We start from the raw sequence: 22,447 nt of genomic DNA, 5'->3' as shown, positions 1-22,447 counted from the left end.
TGTCACTGTTCTGAAACCTCTGAGTGCACATCATAAAGCCATCAAAGCTCTTCTCCAGCACTGGCAGTATCTGCTTTCGAGATAAACAGCGAAACAAGAAGCTTGCGGCAGACTGAGGTGAACTGGCATTTTCATTTTGAGAAACTGCAGTCCTTGTACTATATATCTCTTGTTTTCAGTTCGTAGAGGGAAATGGTATCAATTGATTTCAGGTGCAAAGCTTTTGTATATATTTTAAAACCAAGGAGTTAAAATGGGTATGAGAAAACAATTTGCGGATTTTGCCTTGGGTGCATTGAGACTGACAAATATTTTTCTGCTCTTGACAGCTTCCTTCATCTGTATAGTTCTAAATGCTGCTGAAATAAGATACAGTACAGTCAGTCAGTTCACGTTACTTCTGCAGCAGTAATAGTCAGGACCAACGCTCGCTTCAAGAGCAGTACAAACCCTTGAACACCACTGAACGGGCTGCTGAGATGTAGCGCTTTAGAGCATGTGAATTCAAAACACTCTATCCAAGCAAGAAGTAGGTATGTACTGATTTTTTTTTTTTTTTTCTGTGTTCTCTTTGGGATGATTGTGGAAGTAGAACTGATTACTCATGTCTCTTCATGCACTACCAAATATATGTATTTCAATGAATAAAATGCATGTAAATAAATGGAGAGATCAAAACTGCTACCATCTTACAGATGAGCATTTTTTTCAAGTTTTTAATTTACAAGAATACATTTTTCAGAGTAACTAGCACGGATAAGTTACTAAAAACAATGAAGCATTGTGTATTTAATCAGTATATTTCCGTATTAACACTATAATCATGAATATTTACATTACAAAAGCATTGCTGTTTCTAACATTTTTGAATGGCTAGAATCCTACCTAATACCAACAGAAAAAGTAGACTTGGAAAGCTGTGTCTGTGCATACGCTATTATTACCTTAATTTACAGCCATCTTATTAAGTAAAATACAGTTCCATAGTGTGCAATTCCACTTTGAAAATAATCAGCCTTTTTTCAGGTTGTTTAGAATCAGGTATTGAATAGCTGTTAAATTTATTTCACATTAAAGCCTTTTAAAAATAGATTTGAAAATACAGTCTCCTAAGTTGTCCTACCAACTTAAAAGTGAATAATCTGTTGTACTTAAATTGAAGATATTATATCCAATGCTTCCAGCTTTCTGTTAATTCAGGCCTGCATGGCAGCAGAAACAAAGGTAGCCAGTGGGATGAAGCAAGATGGAAAACTTGGTGTGAATTTATACAGATGATAGCTTCAGTTATTCAGGAGCTCTGTTTATGTGTATCATTCTGTCATTTGTGTTAAATGAAATGAAGATAGTTAGCCATTCCTAATGAAGTAAAGACAAAAGCCTTACGAACTTTTATCCTAATCTTGACCTCCAAACCTCTTAAACATTCTTACACTTCCCCATCAACCCAATCCCACCTCAAAAGCTCGTAACTATAAAACAACATGGTAACAAATTTCCCAATAGGCTTAGCAATTCAAACTGTAGAAATTGGGTTTGGGAGGGAGCATCCATGATCCTTATTTGTCTGTTGAAGTCGGACGGAATTGGATAGTTTCTCTTCCCCAGGGTGAGTGCTGGCAGCAAGCTGGTCCCCTCACCTGCCCCAGGAGCCTGCGGGAATGCCTTTCCTGCTTTATGTCCCATATAAAGTCTACAGACTAGAGAGAGAGATGTATAGATAGTACCTGTAAGTATTCCTTCATATTCTGGCCCCGTGTTATATACCTATGTTTCTTGCATAGATATCTTACAGGAAAAAAGTGAGAGGAAGGGAGGCAGAACAAATTCTTTGCTTAGTGTTTGCTTGGTCTACAGAACATCATGTCAAACATGCTCCATGCCCTTCCATCTACTGTAAAAGCTAAAAGAAAAATGCCATTCTTCTCTCAGGGGAAAAAAAATCCTTTGCACTGATACTTGCACGTTTTCACAACTTCTCCAATTTCCATTTAAAAGAAAAGGAAAAAAGAGAAAGTTAAGCTAGCAATGTCTTCTTCAGAGAAGAAAACCTTTATTTCACTGTAATAGCTTAGAAAATTATACCTAAAGGTATATGGAACCGACTGCATTTTTGTATCATTTCTGTGGCCACACACAACTCATTTTTTCCATGTATGAGATCTTTTAAATGCAAAAGATTCAGGATAAGAAAACTAGAGAAATACAACACTGCCTGAACCTGAAAAGAAGAATTTAAATTGGAAAAGGAGTAGGAGGAGAAAAAATAAAAATAAATCTGTTTTTTGGTTAACCCTGGTTTACATTCTGGTTTTGCAGGTGTTTCTGGTGAGTAGTCCACAAGTCCCAGCATTCATATTCTTGTTTATTATTCTTTAACAGTATATACTATGTGTTCCAAGAGACTTTTTTTTTTTTTTACAGTATTTGGCATGTAATTACTATTTGTCCAGGATACGAGTAATGTACAAATATCCTGTCTGCAGTGAGTTTACTTGGCTCATGTAAGAGGTGTAGAAATAAATACGTTTTCTGAGGGTAAGCCATGTTTTTACAGACTAATAGACTACCTATGCATGCACAGGAACACAGTGTAATCTAGATATCTTTTAAAATAAATCCTTGAGAACTTTCACAGCTGATTTGACTGGAGTCCTTTTAGCTCATATAGAGCCTATGACAGTGCCACTAAATTAGTGTGGTGTTTGTAGACACAAGTGCTCCTCTCTCATCATCCACTTCATGACGTCTAATTTTTCCTCAGGTATCATGCACTACTGCATTACGTTGACTTTCTGGGTTCAAATTCAACAAGAGAATATTTAAATCCTGAAACATTTTTTTCTCCATGACTTTTAAAAACAGAAATACATAAGCTTTTATTATTATTTGAAATTTTCAGAGACGTTGATAAATCATGACCAAATGAAAAGTAATTTTTGATCACAAACATATTACATTTGAAAATCTTACCCCACTTTTCTATCAGTCTTAGGTATTTTGAAAATCTATATAAAATACTCAGGTATGGAACAAAGCACTGTACTTCTGCCCTATAATTAAAGAAGAAAACTTTTTTTTTTTTTTTTTTTTTAAAGCCCACATTATTGCACTTGGATGTGACGTTAAGGACACTCAGAAAGATCAATTTTATAAAAAAGCATCTGCCACGTTACTATTGCTTATCTTCTTGTTGTGTAATAGTATAGTTCTTCCCAGGTCAGAATATAGGATCGCTAGGCCAGATGGCATCATGCTAATTTCTCTGCAAAACGTGGTCTGTAGCATTAATGTTAGGAGGCATGAGTCTTGTGGGAGTTCACCTGGTATAGCCAAGCAAGCAAGTTCTGTGGTGGTGGAATGCAGAAGTCTGTGGGATGGGGTAACCCACCTCAGTATGTTTCTTCCAAAATGATGGGGAGGTGATTGATGCATGGTAAATATGCGTGTGGGCTGGCAGCTCGCACGTTTGGCATCGATCCACTCTCAGATGCCGTTGTTGGAGAAAATACATGCCATACATCTAGTGGCTAGCTGGAATGAGGACACAGCACCCAGCATGGGGTTATGCGGCCACGAAGGAGCCTAGTCATGCCACGGGAAATAAGGCCAAAGCTGCATGTGGGCATGATGCTGGAGAGGGATGTTCCTGTGAGGATGCTAATTGAAACACCCTGTTATGATTTCATTAATGCTGCTGCAATGAAGACACAGACATCTTTGAAGAAGTTCTCAGTGGTTCCTTTTGTTTCAGAAGATGGCAGGCTGGCTGACAAGGAATGCAGGCATGCTGTGAGACAAATTTAAAAGTAAAATTCTATACCTGAACTTCAGTGTTTTACGCAGGTTGCAAAGGAAAAGTCGGATATTGCTACGCAGTGACATTCCGTTACTGTGCTAGCTGCTGCCAAGAGGATGTCCTAAAGGTTTTGTTGAACTATTTTGTTTGTTTTACTGAAATCCTAGGACTTTCAGCTGTGGACTTGGACTTTGCTGTTCTGAGTTCTATAAAGAAATGTATAGCAGGAAAGACTGTCATTCCTGAAGGAACCATATCAATTCATTTCACTTCTCCCCCATGTACAGGTAACATGTCACACTTGTGTACTCTTGCCATACTGTTTCCATCTTGATATCCATGGAAATAGCTAAATGGCATGCAGGTAGAGGTTTTACATAGTAAGTGGCTCATCATGCTCATTCCTTCCATTTCACCTTTTAATAGTTTGTAAGGTGCCTTTTCTTGGCGCTTTTTTTTTTTTTTTTTTTTTGGTGGGAGAGAGGGGGTAAAAAATGTATTTGGGAAAAAGAGCAGGTATGTGGCCAAAGAAATCTAAATAGTAAGAACTAACAGGTTCTATGCAGAACTAGCTTGGAAGTGATGAAAGACTTGGCTGTCAGAAATGCACTAAGCAGTAACAGAGGGTTAATCTCTAAACCAAGGAGCTGATAGTAAATCAATAGTAAATCCAGGATCAAATACCTAAATGATTTTTTTTTTTTAACTGTAAATTTAGACTATACAGCTAAGGACTATGTTAACATCTTGTTTCTAAAAGTTTCTACTACTGTCACTCTTAAGGATCCTGTGCTGAGTACTAAAGTACTAAACAAAAGATGCATGTGTTTGCAGAATAGGTCTATACAGGGGAACCATAAATTAAATGACAGATGACTTCATCATTGATAGTGATTTTTTTTTAGTCCATCTGATTATTTTCTTCTTTACAAATTAGGCTGGTAATCAGAAATAGAATTATATTGCAGCAGATTGGTAACTGGTACTGCAGAGTTGGATAACAATAGTCTTTCTTGTTGTTTGCTTCAGATAAAATGTAAAATAAGAAAACTGAAATGTATAATAGAAAAGAAAAATATGACTATGTAGAAGGTTGCCTGCCTACCTGGGAAATTTGGATAGGTGTGTATATTGGATGCTGCTATTATAATTCTGGTTTTCCCTCTTCACCTGTTTCTTGACATTAGTGCTTTCTTTATACTCTCTTTGCATTATTATAGAAGGCTTTTATAGCAAACCGACATTTCACCATTTTTTCACTTCTGTATCACTCTGTTCTAAGGATTCCAGTGTATACCAGGCACAAGAATGCTGAACTCCTTAGAATTCTAGTTTGGTATTTTGACCCAAATATTTTAGAACAAAATTGAGTTGTTTTGCTGAGGGAAATTAATTTTTCCTAAACATATGAACTGTGAGGTTTTTTCTGCTTCTCATGGTAGCTGGATAACATACGGCCAAAACTGGAAAAGTAACTCTAGTAGGGAAATGATTAGTATGTAAACACGAATCTATAAAACACAAGGTTACAAATAAGCATGCAGTGACAGTGAGCAACAGAATCAAGGCCCAAACATGTTCTATCAGCCAGAAAACAGAGTCAATTCAATGGATATATGAAAATTCCATATAGTCAGAGAGAAAAGGGCTCTTAAATTACCATAGAAATGAAATACTGAAATATGGAAATCAGTGAGATTTCAAGCGTTAGTGTCTTAGCAACACGAAGTAAAATCTTTATAGAAATGTTTGATTTTTCAGTTCATCTACTATGCACTTTAGCATGTTCCATAATCTGCTTTCTAGACCTTCTCCATAGTGACTGACCCCTTTATCAGAGCTAATGAAGGAGCTCCTCATCATGCTAGTGTCGACGGCAAAATTCCCATTGTTTTCAGTAAGATCAGGACATTTGCAAACAGTTTTACTGCAATTATTGACCAAGATGAATTTTGCATTGCAGAACTTTAAATAGTACAGAACTGCCCTCCTTGAAAGAGGTGGACTCAACAATTCTGTAAACACTAATTTTTCACAGTGTTTAAATGTATTACATAAAAATTGATAGAAAATCAATAATTTTGGGTGCTGCTGTAAACATTTAGTACCCTCACTCAGATATTTTAGACCAAAGAATCACCACGATCATCTTGCAAATTCTTTAGAAATTGCACTTTTTGACACCTTTAGAAATTGTTATGTTTGAGAAGGGACGTTTCATTTTGAGTTTGTTATAGGTCATTTAATATCATCATGGTATTTTGTGCTTTGATGATCTGCATAAGCATATATTCAACCAAATCCTTCATTACAGGTATGAAAAAAATAACATAATGATGATCTGCATAAGCATATATTCAACCAAATCCTTCATTACAGGTATGAAAAAAATAACATAACTTTCTAATTTGTTTTAATAACAATTCAAAATTGTGTGTCTACCTACTGGTTTGAATTAGTCTGGTTCCAAGTCGCCCTCATTTGCTTTTTATTACATCCTCTATTATAACCATTGAAGGTCATCTAATCCAACCTCCTGTTCTGATGCTTTACCATTGCCATCTCCAAACTGGATCAGCAATTTTGAAAACCTCCAAGGATAGATATTTCACTACTTTGTGGGTAACTTGTTCTGACGGTGCATTACCTATGCTGTAAAAACTTATTCTTAGCGTCCAGTCTGAACCTCACACGCCGTATGTGTGGCTGTTGTCAGTAATCACATCATTTAGGACTAGAAACAGTCTGGTACTGTCAATTTTGTAAGTGACTTTCAAATAGTTGTAGGTTGCTGGAGCTCATTAGTTTATTTTTAAGATTAAATAAACCCAATTTCTTCAGCTTCTCACTGTTTATGCATTGTAGGCCCCTGAGCATTTTGGGTAGCCTTTTTAGGGACTTTCTCCAGTTTTCCAACACCTTTCCTGAAACGAGAGGATGTGAAGTGGAAAAGCTAGACACAAAATTGCAGGTGCAGCTACAGTCATGCCAAGACAAGGGGATTAATAACGCTTTGATCTGCTGGCTACATTTCTCCTAAGGTTTGCCTTATTTGTGATGCAAGTGCACAGTTGGCTGGTGTTCAAACTAGTGTTTCCCATAACCTTCAGGTCCTTCCCATCAGAGCTGCTGCTCAGCCTGAATTGATGTATGGGGTTTTGCAGGTGCAGAATTCTACACTCTTGGAGTAAGTTTAGTTTTCTTTCTGGGAAATAGTTAACAGCTGGCTATAATTAACTTCTGAGATGACTGTATTTCTTAAGGAAATAATTGGCATGTGCCACTTAGGTTAATTAGGTTTTAATTTAAGGTTCTACTTCATGTGACTTTCTGAAAAGCACTATGGAAGTACAGAATTTAATTTAAAACTTATCTCTCTCATAGCTTGTTTTATTAGCAAAACAACTTCCTGATAGAAAGTAAATCTGGAGACTCAGTCTTCCTGCTCTTATCAGGCCAAATTTTTACAGATCTCAAGTAATAAAGATATGCATGGAGCTACACATATTATTATGAAGCAAGACCAAAATAGCAAATCTTACTTTCTAAACTCTCCTGACAAGGACTCAATCTCATGAAAAAGGCATATCTTTCTTTAAAACAGAGTTAATCTTACTGTCAAAACTGAATACCTCAAGCCTGAGCAAAAACTCAGTCAGATGTGTGGGCACATCAACCTTAAGATTTGGAGTCGTGATTTTGGTTCTGTTGACTTGCAGCGATACAAGGTTTAAGTCTAGTTCTGTTTGATCCTGATCTCTTCACTAAGTCCAGAGTCTTGATCTGTTTTAGAAAAGGTTTATAAAATGTTACAGAGGGATAATGTGAGAGTTAGCTTAATACTACTAATGATTTCAAAAGATAGAGTATTTATTAAACAGTGAGTGTGAGTATCGATTTTTATTTTAATAAGCTTCAGAGCCAATGTAGCTTGTGCATATGAAGCTTAAGAATGTATACATTTCCTACGTATCTTGGCCATTAATTCATAATTGTTCTGTCTGCACTCTAAAAATACAGTTAAATTGGACCAATCTCTCCTTATTCACCAAAGAATTATCTTTCCAGATTCTCATATTATCATATTTTAATATTATCACTTAGTTGACAGTGTGAAGGATTTAATTTAAAACACCTTTGTAGAGATATTTTTTCTTCTCTTTGTAGACCTTACCCCCAGCTGTCATATCTGTAGTCTCATGCGTACATGCTATCTACTGCTAAAAATAGCTTTATTATTAAGAAACAAGTAGAAAAATAACTAATTTCTGTCCTCAGAATTTAATTCTTCTGCTGGGTTTCTGAGCGCTACCTTAGCTGTCTGTCCCCATTGTTCTGTGCACTAATAGGGTCGGATAAATCTTTGAATTCAGGAGTTCTGTAACTCTCCGTGGAGGACTGTGGACCAGAAATTAGTTGGATGACCCTGAATACCACGCATCTGACAGCCTCTTTTCCAAGAGCATGTGAGATAACCTCTTTCGGCTGTAATTTTACTTATCAGCATCTCCACATTTTGTAGATTATGGTAAGAGAGCAGATAATGATCCTCTTTTGTTTTTCTCTGGTACGAGAGGGAGCAGAATGTATGCCGTTGTTCTACTTCACCTGCAAGTCAAAGGTGTCAGCCAAGGTGTCTCAGAGAAATAGCTCTGGTCTAGAACCTTACAAAGGTTTAGATCACTATAGTGAAAGAAGTACATTTGCTGTTTGCAGACTACATATGATTACTAAGTTTATAGTTTGTATTATGCTTTTTTCCTCTGGTGACTTGCAGTTGCTGGGTATAGATTTCAGTTTTAAGCCCTACTTGTCCATTTTAACATCTTCATTAAAGCTGGAAAGTAAACAAGCAGCACTTGATTCTACCTCTTCTTTTGGCTCCCTCCTGATTTTCCAGCATTTGTTGATGAACAAGAGCCAGTCTGGCTGGTCGCCACTTGCCTTATTCTGCTGTGCAACATCTCCAGTGCTGTCTCTCAGCAGGAAAGAGCAATTCCCAGCAGTTTTCCTGAAGTTGCAGGAGTGCAGAGGGATGCCTCATCTATTACCTTCTGTGTGCAGAAAGCCACCGGAGACTGACAAATGAGTAGGATAATGTCTTCACGGCACCGTAGCTTCTGCATCTTTTCCTAAACTAACTGACAACAAACCTTCTGCAAATGTTCCAAACAAGAACAAAATTTGGTTAGCTATCCTGAGGAGGTAAATAGGGGTTTTTTTCCCCTTATGGTAACAGTTCGATGTGTCAGCTGCACCTTACATAAGAGCAATGTCTGGTATACTCTAGAAAAAAGTGCTGGAGAATACCTCCCCAGTAAGGATGGAATTTTTATTTTATCTGTCTACCTAAAAGAGCCCTTGTATGGATGTATTAGTTTATATATGGCTGTTTAGTATGTTTTCATAGTGGAAGAACATGCTTATACTAAAAAAAAGTGCATATCCGTTGTGGTTGTTTAACTAAACTGATGTAGACAAAGTAGTACAACTTTATAGTACAGACTGGCCTGTAGTAAGGGGTGGCAATCATGCAATTTTTTAAGCAGATGGTATACTACAAACCCCAGTCAACTACAGGAGAGTTCTAGCTTTGCTTCACTCTCGGAGGAAATCTCTAGTACATCTTCTAGCACACAAATGGCGACACAAACTTTAAAGGAATGTTTAATGTTTAAATGTTAAATGTTTAATTACAAAATTTGCCACTATCTGCGCGGGTTACAATAGGTGATGTAATCAACTTCTGTCAAGTAAATGATGTGTGAGTATCCCTAAATGGAGACATGGAGTTAGATACTGCTAGACGCGGGCTGGAATATTGGATTGACTGTAAATATTGCAAAAACAGATTATTGTGGTAGAAAAATTAAACCCAAGATATTCTACAGGAGCTGAATGATGCTATTGTGAAACTTACTCAGAGTCCAGAGAGAATAACGTGAGTGGAGGGAGACAGAAGGAAATTCAAGCCTTACAAATTTGAATCTTTTATCATATGGAATGAGCCTCTTGGCATACACTGTGGTGAAAAGGGAAATTACAACAAATAGCATAGAAGCGGGCCACGTCAGGCCTTGAATGTGCAATTTAGTGTCTTCTTTGTAAAAAGATATGTCCAGTAAGATTAAGTCTGTGAGTTTTATAACATATATGGGAAAAAAAAAAAGCAGCTGGTGATGCGACACAGGTTTATTGTGCAAGGACAGGGATAGAGGGGCTGAAATACAAACTTAACTCACAACGCCTAGATGTAAACGCCTCTGTTACGCTGGCGTCCCTTTAGCTCACCAGTAATACCTGATGTCTTTTAAGCAGAGACAAGGGTACAGGAGGGCAACGGGAATAATCAAACCAGCCCGGTGACGGGTTTTGAGGAGATGCCGGGGCCGCACTCCCCCTCAGGGGGAGTCCGCACCGACTTTCCCGTCCGCCGCCGGTCTCCGCTCCGCCGGAGCTGCGAGGACGGGCGGAGCTGACTGAGTTCCCCTTCACCGGGGTGTGGGGGAAGCCGCCGGCTCCGAGCCCGCCCTTCGCTACCCCGTTACTGCCTCTCCCTGCCAGGCTGCTGCCGGCGCCATTCCCTCGGCCTCCGCTGCGCGGCGGGCCGGGCCGCTCCCCCCGTTACCAGAGCAACGGCGGCGCCGAGGGCTGCGGGCCGGGCCGGGGCGGGCCGAGCTGGGCCGGGGCGGGCCAGGCCGCACCGCTGGGTTCCCGCCCCCTCCGCCGCCGCCGCTACCGCCGCCCCGCAACCGGCGGGTTGGCAGCTGGCAGGCTGCCGTCCGCCAAGATGGTTCACCATTCGGGCTCCATCCAGTCCTTTAGGCAGCAGAAAGGTCAGTAGAACCCCCTCTCTGCCTCCGGCGGTCATCGGGGCGGCCCCGGTGCTGCTGCCTGCCGTGCAGGTGCCCGAGGGGGGACGCGCACACACACAAAAGCCGCCTCCAGCGGGTGCGGGTCCCCGCTACGGTTTCCGTGCAAGTAACGCCCCGGGGGGGTGCCAGGTGCATCGTGCGTGCATGCCTACACACATGCCTCTGTGTGTCCGCATCCGCCTGACAGCCGGGCTTGTGCTCGGAGGGGGTGTTGATGCTTTCGGGTATTTTACCGGTTTTTCAAGTAATGAGGCTGTAGCGCACGGGAAGGACGCCCGGCGCGGTGAGCCGCCCTCCCGTGCCCCAGCGGCTGGCGGGACCGCGGGGCCCCGGCCCGGCCCGGTCCGACCCACCCCCGGTCCCGTCCAGCCTCCGCCAGCCGCTCCCTCGGCGAGAAAGTTTTTCTCCCTGAGAAACGGTGCTGGCTTGTTGTTTTCAGTGGCTGTACAGGTGATTTTACAGATGCGGACAGGTAGTTCGCCTTCCGGAGTTTGCTGCTGCTGTTTCTGGTGGTGTCGGGTTGTAATAGTCTTTATAGCAAATCTAAATCTGGAGAAGGAATAATAGCTGTAACTGTGAAGGCAGCTCTGGCGTGACAAGTGTAAATACTACTTCGGTTCAGTTCTCCTATCTGGTTGTTTGTTTGGGGTTTTTAATTGCAAACCAAAAGCTTTTGCTGGTCAACAAATACAAAGGTAAATTCTCAGTTGTGATTACAGTAATTGTAAAACCGTTATTGTGTTTGCAATAGAAAAAAGATAATTTCCACAATGGACTTTTTTTTTTCTTGATCCTGGAACTGATATTTCTACTATATTTTTTTCTTTCTAATTCTACTGACAGATGAAATCAAGATTTCTTTCATTATGAGCATCCCTTTGCACTCTTCCTGTTGTTTTAGTTGTTAACAAACTTTTTTCTTAGAGTACAATATGCCATAAATTCTGATTTAATATGGTTTACTTCATACATAAATCATGGGTTCACTCATTGGATTTTGCCTCATTCAGGTTCTTTTCTTTGAATGGTTAGTGGAAAATAAATAATTCAAAGCACTTATTCCATTCTGGTAATTCCATAATAAATTTAGTTCCTTGCTGTAGAGATTTTGCATTTAATGCCTATCTTGCATGCAGTAATCAGCGGTGCTGTTTCAAATTGTAAAATGTCTACTTTAGTCAGGTTCAAAGTTAATTAGTATAAAAAAATCTTTTTTTCAACTGTCATAGATATGTTCATAAAAGCACCAGGTGACTTGGAGTCACTGTTTATCTTTAATTTTTCATAAGAAAATAATTCTTATATTGCAGCGATTAGTAAACTCCAGCATCCCTTTCAAGGGCCTTCAGGAGCTGTTCTGTAGTAATACTTGAAAAACCCCACCCAAAACCTAACTTCATTATGTTCAAGTTCAGGGGTGAAATTTAGTTGCTTGAAACCAAGCTGCACCATGTGATGTATGAAATTGTACGTTTGTGGTTGTCATAAAACTTTACAATAACCTCGTGGGTTTTGCCAGTTACTTATTGAGAAGTAGATTGTTGTTCTCTCCTCCTTATTCCTGAAGAAATCCTGATTAAGATGCCTTGCTAGTCAAAAAGCTTTGGAAAAGAGAGGATGCTCTTCTGGAGCCTGTACAGCATTGACTGCTCTGTGTGTCACCTCCTGAAGATCTTGTATGCAGTGTGATGTGTGCTAAATACACCTGAATGAGTTCGGTCTTCTGTTTTTCTCCACGTACAGCTTTTAGGGATGGGGAGGACAGCATGAAATCTTGGGCAAAAGGCTACAGAAAAAATAAGCAAACATAAATCGTAATGAAGACCTCATCATCTAATCATGAGGTATTTGGGCAACGTGGTCTAGTGGAGGGTGTTCCTACCCGTAGCAGAGGGGTTGGAACAGGATGATCTTTATGGTCCCTTCCAACCCAAACCATTCTATGAGTCTATGATTTAAAAGAAGTTGAGGATCTGGTATGCTGAAGTTCATAGGCACTGATCTCTCAGCAGTAGAGAGCATCATGTCATTTTGTGTAGTTTTTTTTAATTTGGTATTTGATATCATTCTCCTACTTTAAATTTAAGATTTCAGTTACTGTTATTTCTAACTTGCTGTAGCTGAGATTTTGGCTAAATGCACTGTTTACTTTCTAGCTGCTCACAGAGCAGTGCCCTAAATTCCCTTTTTTTACAGCATCAGTGGTAATCCTCACGAAATGGCCAACTGCCCATCACAGCTGTGCCTTGTATGCTTCACTTGCATTAAGACCAAGCTTCATTTCTTTGAGGGGATTGAAAGGGCATTATTTTTATATGGATTCTCAATCACATAGGAAAGATATAAATCAACGAAGATAATAGTTCCTGAAAACAAATAGAAATTAATTTTAACGTTTTTAGAAACAGAGCTTGTTCCTATTGCCAGGTAACGTAATATTCGAACTCATTTGCTGAAGAGACGAGGCGTAACTTTGAAGATGGGAGATAGAATGGGAATTTTGTTTCCTTACCTACTCTGAGCACTTTGTCCTAACTGAGAAGACAAGTAGTCCTTTTGGTACCAAAAGTATCTTTACAAGGCTTGAAAGAATAGGACTAAGTTCTCCAGTCTCTTGGGTGTCTAGGAATCTCCAACAGGGAGGAGAAAAGAGAGAAAAAAAGCATTTATATCCCAAGGATTTGTCTCTGGTTAGAGTTTGTGGGGTTTTTTGTTGTTTTTTTTTCTTTCTTTTTTCCTTCTTGACAGAATGAGGAGGTGTTCACAGTAGGAGGCTGCCATTATAATGTGCCGCCATGGTTTTCTCTTGCTCTTTGTTCAGATTGTGTATGCAGAATGAAACCCTCAGTTTTCAAAAGCTGCACTAGAGCTCAACATAATGTTACAAAAAGACACTGAGAGTTGCGAAAAAACAAATCTTATTCTTCTTCACCCCCACAATTTTTGTTCTTCTACTTGTATCTGAAGGTATGCCTATCAAAAAGAGCAGTGTCCTAGAGGTAGACTAATCTCTGTCTCTGCACAGATCTGTTGAGCCATCTGTATAGTATTTTGTGGCTATTTTTAACCTCTGCTGTGGCAGAAACTGCTTTTTCTGAAATTACTTTCCTCAGTAATATTCTCAAAGATAAAAATTTTATTATTAAATATATACCTTTATCCTTTTTACCCCTTTAAAAGTTGATGCAGCCTATGGCCTCTGAAGAATTATGTCAGAGGAAAAAGGAAAATTGTTCCTTATTTACTATTTTTTTTCCAACCTTCCTTTAGAAAAGAAAAATCTCCATCTTCAGACATCGATATACAGTTTTGCTTAAAACGGCTTATTTCTCTTTCCTGAATAATTATGTATTACTTAGAGTAAGATAATGTTAGTGGGAACAAAGACCATCTCCATACATAATTTGTAGCTGAATAATTCCAGGGAAAGACAGCTCATTAGGATTTGATATTTGATCTCATTCACAATTGAATAACAATCTTTTAAGTGCAGGACATAAAGTATACAGTAGCCTTACAGCAGACTCTGTGTTTTCCGAAATGGGTACGGGACTGGTGCAAAGCAATTGCCTGGTTTGTTAAGAAGCTCTATTGAAAAATTGTATCCTTTGGAAGGAAAGGCAACCTAATTTGCAAGAGGCTCGTCTTTTAACAGCAATTTGATGGTGAGTGGGTTTGAAGGTTTCTGGCCTGGCATAAGGTAAAACCTGTGTTTAGGGTGCAGGTCAAGGCAATTAGGATGCTTAAAATTTTAAATATCTAGGACATTAGTCCTGATACACAGACTGCAATTGCCTGCATACTCTGCTGGGTGCTTTTATTGACTATTGTTACTCTTTTTAATACCCTATCAAAGCTTTTTAATGAAAGAGTTCAAGGCTGGGCAAAAGAAAATACGTTCATGCCTTAAAATTGAGTTGCGTTTAGCATGGTGTATAAGGCTTAGGAACGTGGTCTGCAGATTAAAATCCAGCGGCTAACCTGGGGTTCTTCTCGTGCTTCCTGTTCAAGGTATGTAATGGGACAGGAAGGAGTTCAGCAACTTGAAATATGCATTATGTCTTTGATGAGAGCGCTGATTTAGCTTCTCAAGGGATTTATCTTGAAATTCCATGACTTCCGAGCAAATCAGGTATCTCCATAAAAGACCTATTCCTAGATCTGAACTTCTGCTCAGTGCCGAATATTTTGTTTCATTTTCTATATTAGCCATCTGAAGTTGTAGAGCGGTTTAGATGGATTGAGAGTTGGGTTGAGAATCTCTAAAGAGCTACAGTCTTCTCCCTTCATGGGAGCACTTGTTACTCCATTAACTGGTCTTGTTAAACCGCCTTGAGCTACTTAAAGGACCGCTGCTGTTGTAGAGTAGAGGTTTTTTTGTTGTTGTTGTTTTACTCTAATTTTAAGATCTAATGACCTGCATTCTTTATAAAACAACTTGTGAATTTAATTTGCATTTAACTGGTGAATTTAAATGAGGGTTCGTAAAGATCACATTTTTAATATTGCTCCAGAGTTTTCAGTATTCAGAAACTTGTAATTAAGATTCTCACGGAGAATTCTCCAAGGATGTTTGATACTTCGGTGGCACCAGTGGACCTAGTAAGCTTAATAATCTAAAGAGACTGCTGAAATTACTAGAAGATGCAAATCCGTCATGCAGAAATTTGAGAGGTTGTGACTCTTTGCTGCTGTTCTCCAGAGCAGAAGGGCAAGGTTTCCATGTCAGGGTGAGTAAAGGAATTTTTAGGGCTGAGCTCTTTCATTTGCATTCCAAGGAGCACTAACATGTACAGAAGATTTCAAAGCCATCCTCATCTTGACTCTGAAAGCTGAGAGCAATGCAGCTATTAATACACTTCCTTAAAATGATACCGTATGTGAGTAGTGCCATTTATAATGCTTTTTCAGGGCATTGAAAAGCAAGGCCCAGTTTTTAATGAGGTTTACCTGGCTATATTTGCTCTTATTTTTGTTGCCTGGTACAGCTGTACAACTTAAGATACGCTTCACCTTTTTCAATCAGGCACCTTAGAAGGGCCCATAATACGTCTCTTTATTCCAGATTATACTGTTGTAGGTTGTAACCTCAATAAAATATAGAGCTTCATTGAAAATAATCATTATATCTGACATACTACAGCTTATATTATGCAGGAGTGCTATAGAAATAAGTTAAATATTGCTTCTATTTTTTTTTTTTCACTGAATGAATATTTTAAATGAGAAAGCTAACGAAATCAGAAATTTTTGGTTTGTCGCATAACTGCTATGTGACTACAGACAACGATGCTGTGGTAAGATGTCTGGGCATTTGCTTCCTACGTTCTCATGTAAGTAAAGCTTGATATAGTATTATCTGTGGAAAAACCTTGTACCTATTCCAAAGCTTTTCAAAACTTCCTCAGTAAGGACCCACTAAAATAGGCAACCCCCGCCAACGCTGATTCTCTTTAGAACTCTCATTTTGCCATTTATATTTCATTGAGTATCACCACAAAATTGCAAGTTCCAGTTCTGCTTTCCTATTTTGGTTGGTTTATTCTGCTTTTTGTCATTTTTGAAATCTGCTAAATGACGATGATAAATGAAACAACTCAGCCATTGTAAATTTTGTTGAATATTTGTCATAGCAGTTTCAATATACCAGATTTTGTTAGAAAGTTTTGCAACAAAATTAGCAGTAGTCAACATATTTTATGATAAGGGTATTTTACAGCTCTAACAACCATGAGAAACTGAAACATCGTCTTAAGTAACAGTACCAAGAGCCCTGTGTTCCAAGCACCGCAGCTAGCTAGATGGCAACCGGAAAAGTAATGATGCTTTTTTTTTTTCCCCACAGAAAAGTGAGGAAAAGAATAGCCACTTGTATTTTAGACATACTGTATTGCAGAAATTAACTGTGCTGAATTCACAAGCTTGCTGAGCAATGTGAAGATCTCTTGTTTTCTGCTTGGGCCTAAGTCTAAGCTGAAGAGAGTGTCTGTGATGTCTCCAGTTGGACATGCAATGAAATTTTCAGAAAGCGTCATAAGTGGGGTTGCCGAGGTTACAAATCTCAAATTCCCTTTACCAAGCTCGTTTTAGAATTGGTTCCGTTCTATATATCCTAGAGTACATATTTACGGTAGATGATTTATCGGAGACAAGCGTAACTCAAAACCAAGCTACAGTGTACGGCAGTATGTTTTAACAACTCTGAGCCTCAATGAATGAAAATTCATCACTGCTTTCTCAGAATGAGATTCTGAGTCTGCCTCAATTTGGGTTATCATCTGGTTTGCGAGGGCTTGAAGCCAGTGTGATTACTTAAGTGAGGAATTGTTCATTTGTCTGACTGGTGAGGTCACAGTTTAATTCACAATCCATTTGACTATTTTAAATGGGGTTTTGAAGAAGCTGATGCCTTAGTTACCCTTTCAGGTCATCTCCAATATATTAACATCAGGAAAATAGTAACATTTATGATATAATTGTTTGATCTGCTTAAAGGTACACTCTCTCAAGTCAAAAACAGAACCCATGAAAACATAATGAATTAGATTCCATCTCTGAAGCTCAGAAAAAGGAAGTGTAGTTTGAAGAGCAACCCATATGAAGAGTATTTGCAGAAATGCCTCTTGAACAACAGATTGCCACTGTCCATACGGTTGTTTGTTTCTTTAGTAACAACATAGGACAAGAAGATGCATGGGTTTTCTTGCTTCTTGGCTGTGATTCTTACTGGATTTCTGTGTAGTGCCAGTACCTCAAGAAGGATACACAAACAAAGGAAACTAGAGCTCTCTCAAATCTGCGTTGAAAAATTCATAAGTACATCACAGTTACTGAAGAGCTGTATCTAGTCACGTATGCTCCAGATAACTACTGTCATGATGGCAAGCTTTGGAGTTAGAAAATGTTTGAAATGTCATATTCTATTCAGTGCTTCTCTGATTCAGTAGAATTACTCTTGCTCAAAAAAAAATCCTTACTCCTTACTGTTTGTTTGTTTAGTAACTTCACCAACAGTATGCCTCTCTAAGCATTCTGTTATCTTTCCGCTTCATTAAACTGATGGAGTTAGTACTTTTAATGAATTAATTTTCCTGAACCATTAATCAAATTTTTAGAAGGATGGGGGGGGGTGTTTAAACAAACCAAAAAACTCTCTTTATCTTGAGGCTATTTTGCAGCAGTCTATTACCTTCCTTTTCTGTGTGGTTGTTCTAAAAGTAACTTAACAGCATGAGAAAATAGCAACAAAAGAGCAAAAGGGATTAAACAGTGAAAATGCTAGGAGAAGCAGGCAATCCTAAGAATTTCCAAAATTTATGAATGAGTCGAGAGACTATAGGGAAGAATTTTTAAAGGACAAAAAAGTCAATAAAAACAAACACAGAAAGGTGGGTATTGATGCAGAGACACAGAACTGGTAGGGGGGTGGGTAGCTAGCTAGATAAAATAATGCCAGGTAGTGAAAGCAGCCTGAGCATCTCGAGCAGTCGCCGGTGTGTCAGCAGCGCTCCTTAGCTGGTTCTGCTGAAGTAGGACTGTGCGCTGGGGGTTTGCAGGTATCTCAGCAGAACCCTCTTCACGTAAAGCCATGTTGGCAGCGCCAGCTTCAGCACTGACTATTGATTTCAAAGTCATTGGCTAAAAGAAAGGGGACAAAATAACTTAGAGGTAGACGGTATTCAAATTTCAAAGAAGGTGATAGTGTGAGTGTATGAAAAATGAGGAATGTAAGTGTGCATAGAGCCAAATGCTTCAGAGAGAAACAGGTACCACCTGAAGGTAAAATCTGAATGTCTGAATTCTCTGCAGAGGCTGGATCTTTCAGCTGAGAGAAAAACGCAAGATATGCGTTACCATTTAGTCTCGCATAAAGAGTTTCTGATTTGTATTGGCATCGTACCTAAAACTGAAATGTGGTAAAATGTATTGCTGGATTTTGAAAGGCCTGGGGGCCTAAATTCCTCTTGTGTAGAAAACTTCCATTTTGTTAATACATTTAAAGATAGACAAGAGATATACATATTTATATTTTTATATATTTTAAAAATTTACTTTGGATAGATATTAAGCATTCAATAAACACTTGTACATCTCTGAAGACTGATCCTTTGCAGGGGAAGGCTGTCATTTCAAAGCTATTTAAGTGAAATTCCACGGAACACTGTTACACCTGAGGGGCTTTGAATCACTCGCAATCAGATTTTTTTAAAGATTTTCAAAGACGCAGGCAAGTACCTGTCAGGGTTTTTAATAGCGCTTGGATACCTAACAGTGCAGTAATTGTTAGGAGTTACACGCCTAATGCTGTTTGCAAGGTGTTGGAATTCAATGCACACCAATACTTTAAAAAACTGACCCTAAATATCTAAAACTTTTTTAAAAATAAGTCTATGTTTTCCAGAAAATTCAGTTCTTCCTTAAGAATATGAATTCAGACCTGAATAGCTGTTCCTGGTTCTCTCTTTTATCTCTTTTTTTTTTTTTTTTTTTAAATTATTCGTTACGGTGTAGTTACGGCTACACCCAGGGTTAGCCCAGAATTTGAAGTTAGGCAGCTCCAAGCTTCATCGTAAGCCGTCTGGCCTCCGGAGTGTAATTGGTAGACAGCGTCCGTATATCATTGAAGCAACTGCGAACCAAAGAAGATGTAAAAGCCACGGGCCCTGGCAGCAGCTCTCTGCAGCACATCACAGACTGAGGAGCCCTTGCCTAGAGGTATGGGAGACACCATGGGATGCGGGAGGAGACTGTGTAAGACTCGTTAGGGAAGGAACCGAATCAGCATGCGTTAGGACCGACATTTTACAATCACTACAAAACCTTTTTCTAATATGCAAAAGCAAGGATTTTTTGATAAAATGTTGTGCGCTGCAGTTTGTTTATTTTACAATATTATAAGCAGGTGCTGTTGTCTGTTCAGCAACCACCAATGCGTTGCTCTCGCTATTCTGAAGTGCCTTGGCACGTAGGGTTCGGCAAAAATGGAGAAGGATTTTCAGAAGTACAAATAGTTAGTAGGAATAAATGAATAATGTACAGGAGCTTAACCATGTTGCTATTAATAATTTACACTTTTCAGAAACGCAGGACTTTGAAGTTGCTGTTTTAGGAATCCAGCATCTAAATAAAATGGAAAAACGGAGTAGAAAAACAGCCTGTCATAAGAAAGCACTTATCATTACTGCTGTCCTTCCTGAAACGTGGTTGGACTCAAAGGTATTTCAGGATGATTGATTTGGCAATTATCTTGAGCATACTTGAACATAAATAAAACTTTGCCATAAAGATTTTATGGATGTAGTCCGCACAGAAGCCCTGCATACTCCTGCTGATACCAATGAGATTTCAATGGCTGTACCTGAGATTTTGATTGGATTTGCTTTTATGGGGTTTAGCTATGAATAAGAAATGATGCATCCTGTATCTCATTGTCATATGTCGGTTATATCAGTCACGCTCTAAAATGATAAGGAGAACAGGCTAATGAGGTGAGAACAATACTTCAAATTTTGGTCTCGTATAAAGAGAAGTTCCCTGATCTTTGTCTCCTGGACTGTCAGAGGTTTCTCCATGGCTGAAGCACGAAGCAACTACTTCTTGCAGTATTACTCTGAAGCAAATATAGTGTGTTGTTAGGGATCAGTCCCAACTTTCTATATTTTGTACTGCAGGAAAGGAAGATCTGCACCGTTCTCCTATTTTATGTTGTTATTGGAGGAAATCTAGAAATAAATGTGAGATTGACTTGTATTCAGTCTGAGGAATAAACAAAGTGTTTCGAAACTTTCATTTGTAAGCGCTTGTACTTTAATGGAAAGATGTTCTTCAGAAAGAAAAATGATTTTTCCTGTCCTAATGACAAGGCTTTAGATCGGTTTGTCAGTCTGACAAGACTGTGTTCCATCTTGGTCGCCACTTGTAACTTTATGTCCAATTCTGGTGCATTAGTTCTGGAGTGAGTTATCTGAGGGGCCACTGACTTTGTTTCTAAGGTGTTCAAGATTTGGTTGTACTGAAGATAAGTGTAGTGCCTAGTGTCCAACAGTAGTAGTACTGTAGTTTGATTATTTATCAAAATAAACAATCTTTTATTGTTTTGCCTTTTATTAGACTTAATTCAGTTTGATAAGATTTGGACATTAAAGTGTCTCTTCAGTTCGCACGGGACTTGCCTAGAGCTTTCTGATGCTGCTACGTTTCTCACAAGTGTGTTAGTTGATCAGGTAAAGAGTCTCTGTCCTGTCCTCCTTCATGTTGTGCATCACTTCTGTATTATTGTTAGGAGTGAACTACTAGCTCTTGGAGGATCTGAGCCCAAGTCAGGTGTTCTCATGGCCACATAAAAGCAAAGAAGGAAGCTATGCTTGTTACCCACTAGTGCCATCATCTAGTTCATATATAATCTCTTAGAAATAATTAATTTCATACCTATGGCCATCCATAGGTATTTGCTGTCAGACTTTTTACCTAAACAGAAGGAATCCAAGTTTCTTGACAGGCTGGATTGAAAACAAGGCAAAGCAAGAAATCAAGAAATTGATAAAACTGGCTTTTCAGCAATTTTTTCCCTTTAACAAGGAAAAAAGAGAAGGAGACAAATCCCTTCAAAACAAGTCTTCCTTTAACTTAGAAAAGCATTTTTACCAGTGCTAAATTCTGTCTGAGGTTAACGATCCTGCAGTTGTTTTAAATTTTTTTGAGAGTAACCTTGGACTTCTCTGAAAGCCTTGTATTATAAGGGAAAAGAACAACTGTCTGGTATGGATGGTTAATGACAAATACAAATAGTAAAAATATTAGGCATGACTTCTCGACAAAATACTGTGTAAATTTCCAGGCAAAGGAGAGAGATCTGGGAAAAGAGAGAAACATCTGGAAACTGGGTGCTTTTTAAGATGAATATTAAAATTAGTTTGTGCTATCTGCTTACCAGATTTCATATTATGAGTGTATGATGACTGTTGTCTTCATAATACACTGAGCAGTATAGAATACATTTATTTTTTTCAAAGCAGTGAATATTTTTTATATGGCTGTTCTTTTTTGTTCAGTTCTTTATTATCTTCCAGGTATGCCACAAAAGTTTCAAAATTCAGCCGTAACAAAAGAGCACTGGGGATGTTCCTTAGTCTTTCTTTTTTTGGCACGTAGAACAATTAGTTCAAAAATACTGAAATCATTAGGTAAAAAGGGTAATAGAACAAATAGTAATGTGATGCTTGTCCATGAATTGGGGGGGGGGGGGGGGGGGGGGGAGGTAGGAAAAAGATGTCTTTTATAGTTATAAGTACATCAGCATACTCCCCCCTGCTTCCCCAAACTTTGAAGCTGTGGCTTTTTTAAATCTACTGTAGGGGGAAAAAAAAAAAAAAAGAAACAACAACACTTTTTATTTTCCAGTTTTTAACTCTGAACACTTTTCATGTTCACACAGAGGCTCCCAGGAGAAATGAATTTTAAGACATCAACTCAGAGTGCTATGCAGAGGTGGAATAATTAGCATATCATGGTTTTAATTTTTTTCTGGTTTTGATAATTATGCACTTGTTTCTACTGCCAGTCACTCTTTTTTTACTGGAATTTTAATAGACTGTTTTGAAAGCTGCATTAGCGTGACTGGTTGGAAGAGTTGATCAAATTTCAAGAAAATTCTGATCCCCTGAAAATTTGGACTGGCTGCTGTAGAAGTCCCTGTTTTGAGCATTTCTGACCGGTTCTGTTGGTGGTGTTACCAATTCATGACTAGGTAGCTAAAAAGAGTAGAAGGATTGCA

At 38.7% G+C, this 22,447-nt stretch overlaps 1 protein-coding gene across 3 annotated transcripts in view; it reads left to right on the top strand.

Annotated features, from left to right (window-relative positions):
* Window positions 1-22,447, top strand: part of ANO3 (anoctamin 3) — a 204,131-nt gene that overhangs the window by 55,616 nt on the left and 126,068 nt on the right. The window contains exon 1 of one of the 3 annotated variants that reach the window (XM_075755330.1): window positions 10,493-10,635. The exons of the other annotated variants lie outside the window; for them this stretch is intronic. Coding sequence (XP_075611445.1) covers window positions 10,590-10,635 — 46 coding nt within the window. The 5' untranslated portion in view covers window positions 10,493-10,589. Of the gene's footprint in view, window positions 1-10,492; window positions 10,636-22,447 lie in introns of those variants that run through there. 3 annotated transcript variants of the gene reach the window in all.

The sequence above is a fragment of the Balearica regulorum genome, chromosome 5 (assembly GCF_011004875.1).
Source record: "Balearica regulorum gibbericeps isolate bBalReg1 chromosome 5, bBalReg1.pri, whole genome shotgun sequence".
Classification (NCBI taxonomy): Eukaryota; Metazoa; Chordata; class Aves; order Gruiformes; family Gruidae; genus Balearica; species Balearica regulorum.
Note: the sequence above shows the minus strand (reverse complement) of the source record. Positions and strands in the feature narration are given on the sequence as shown.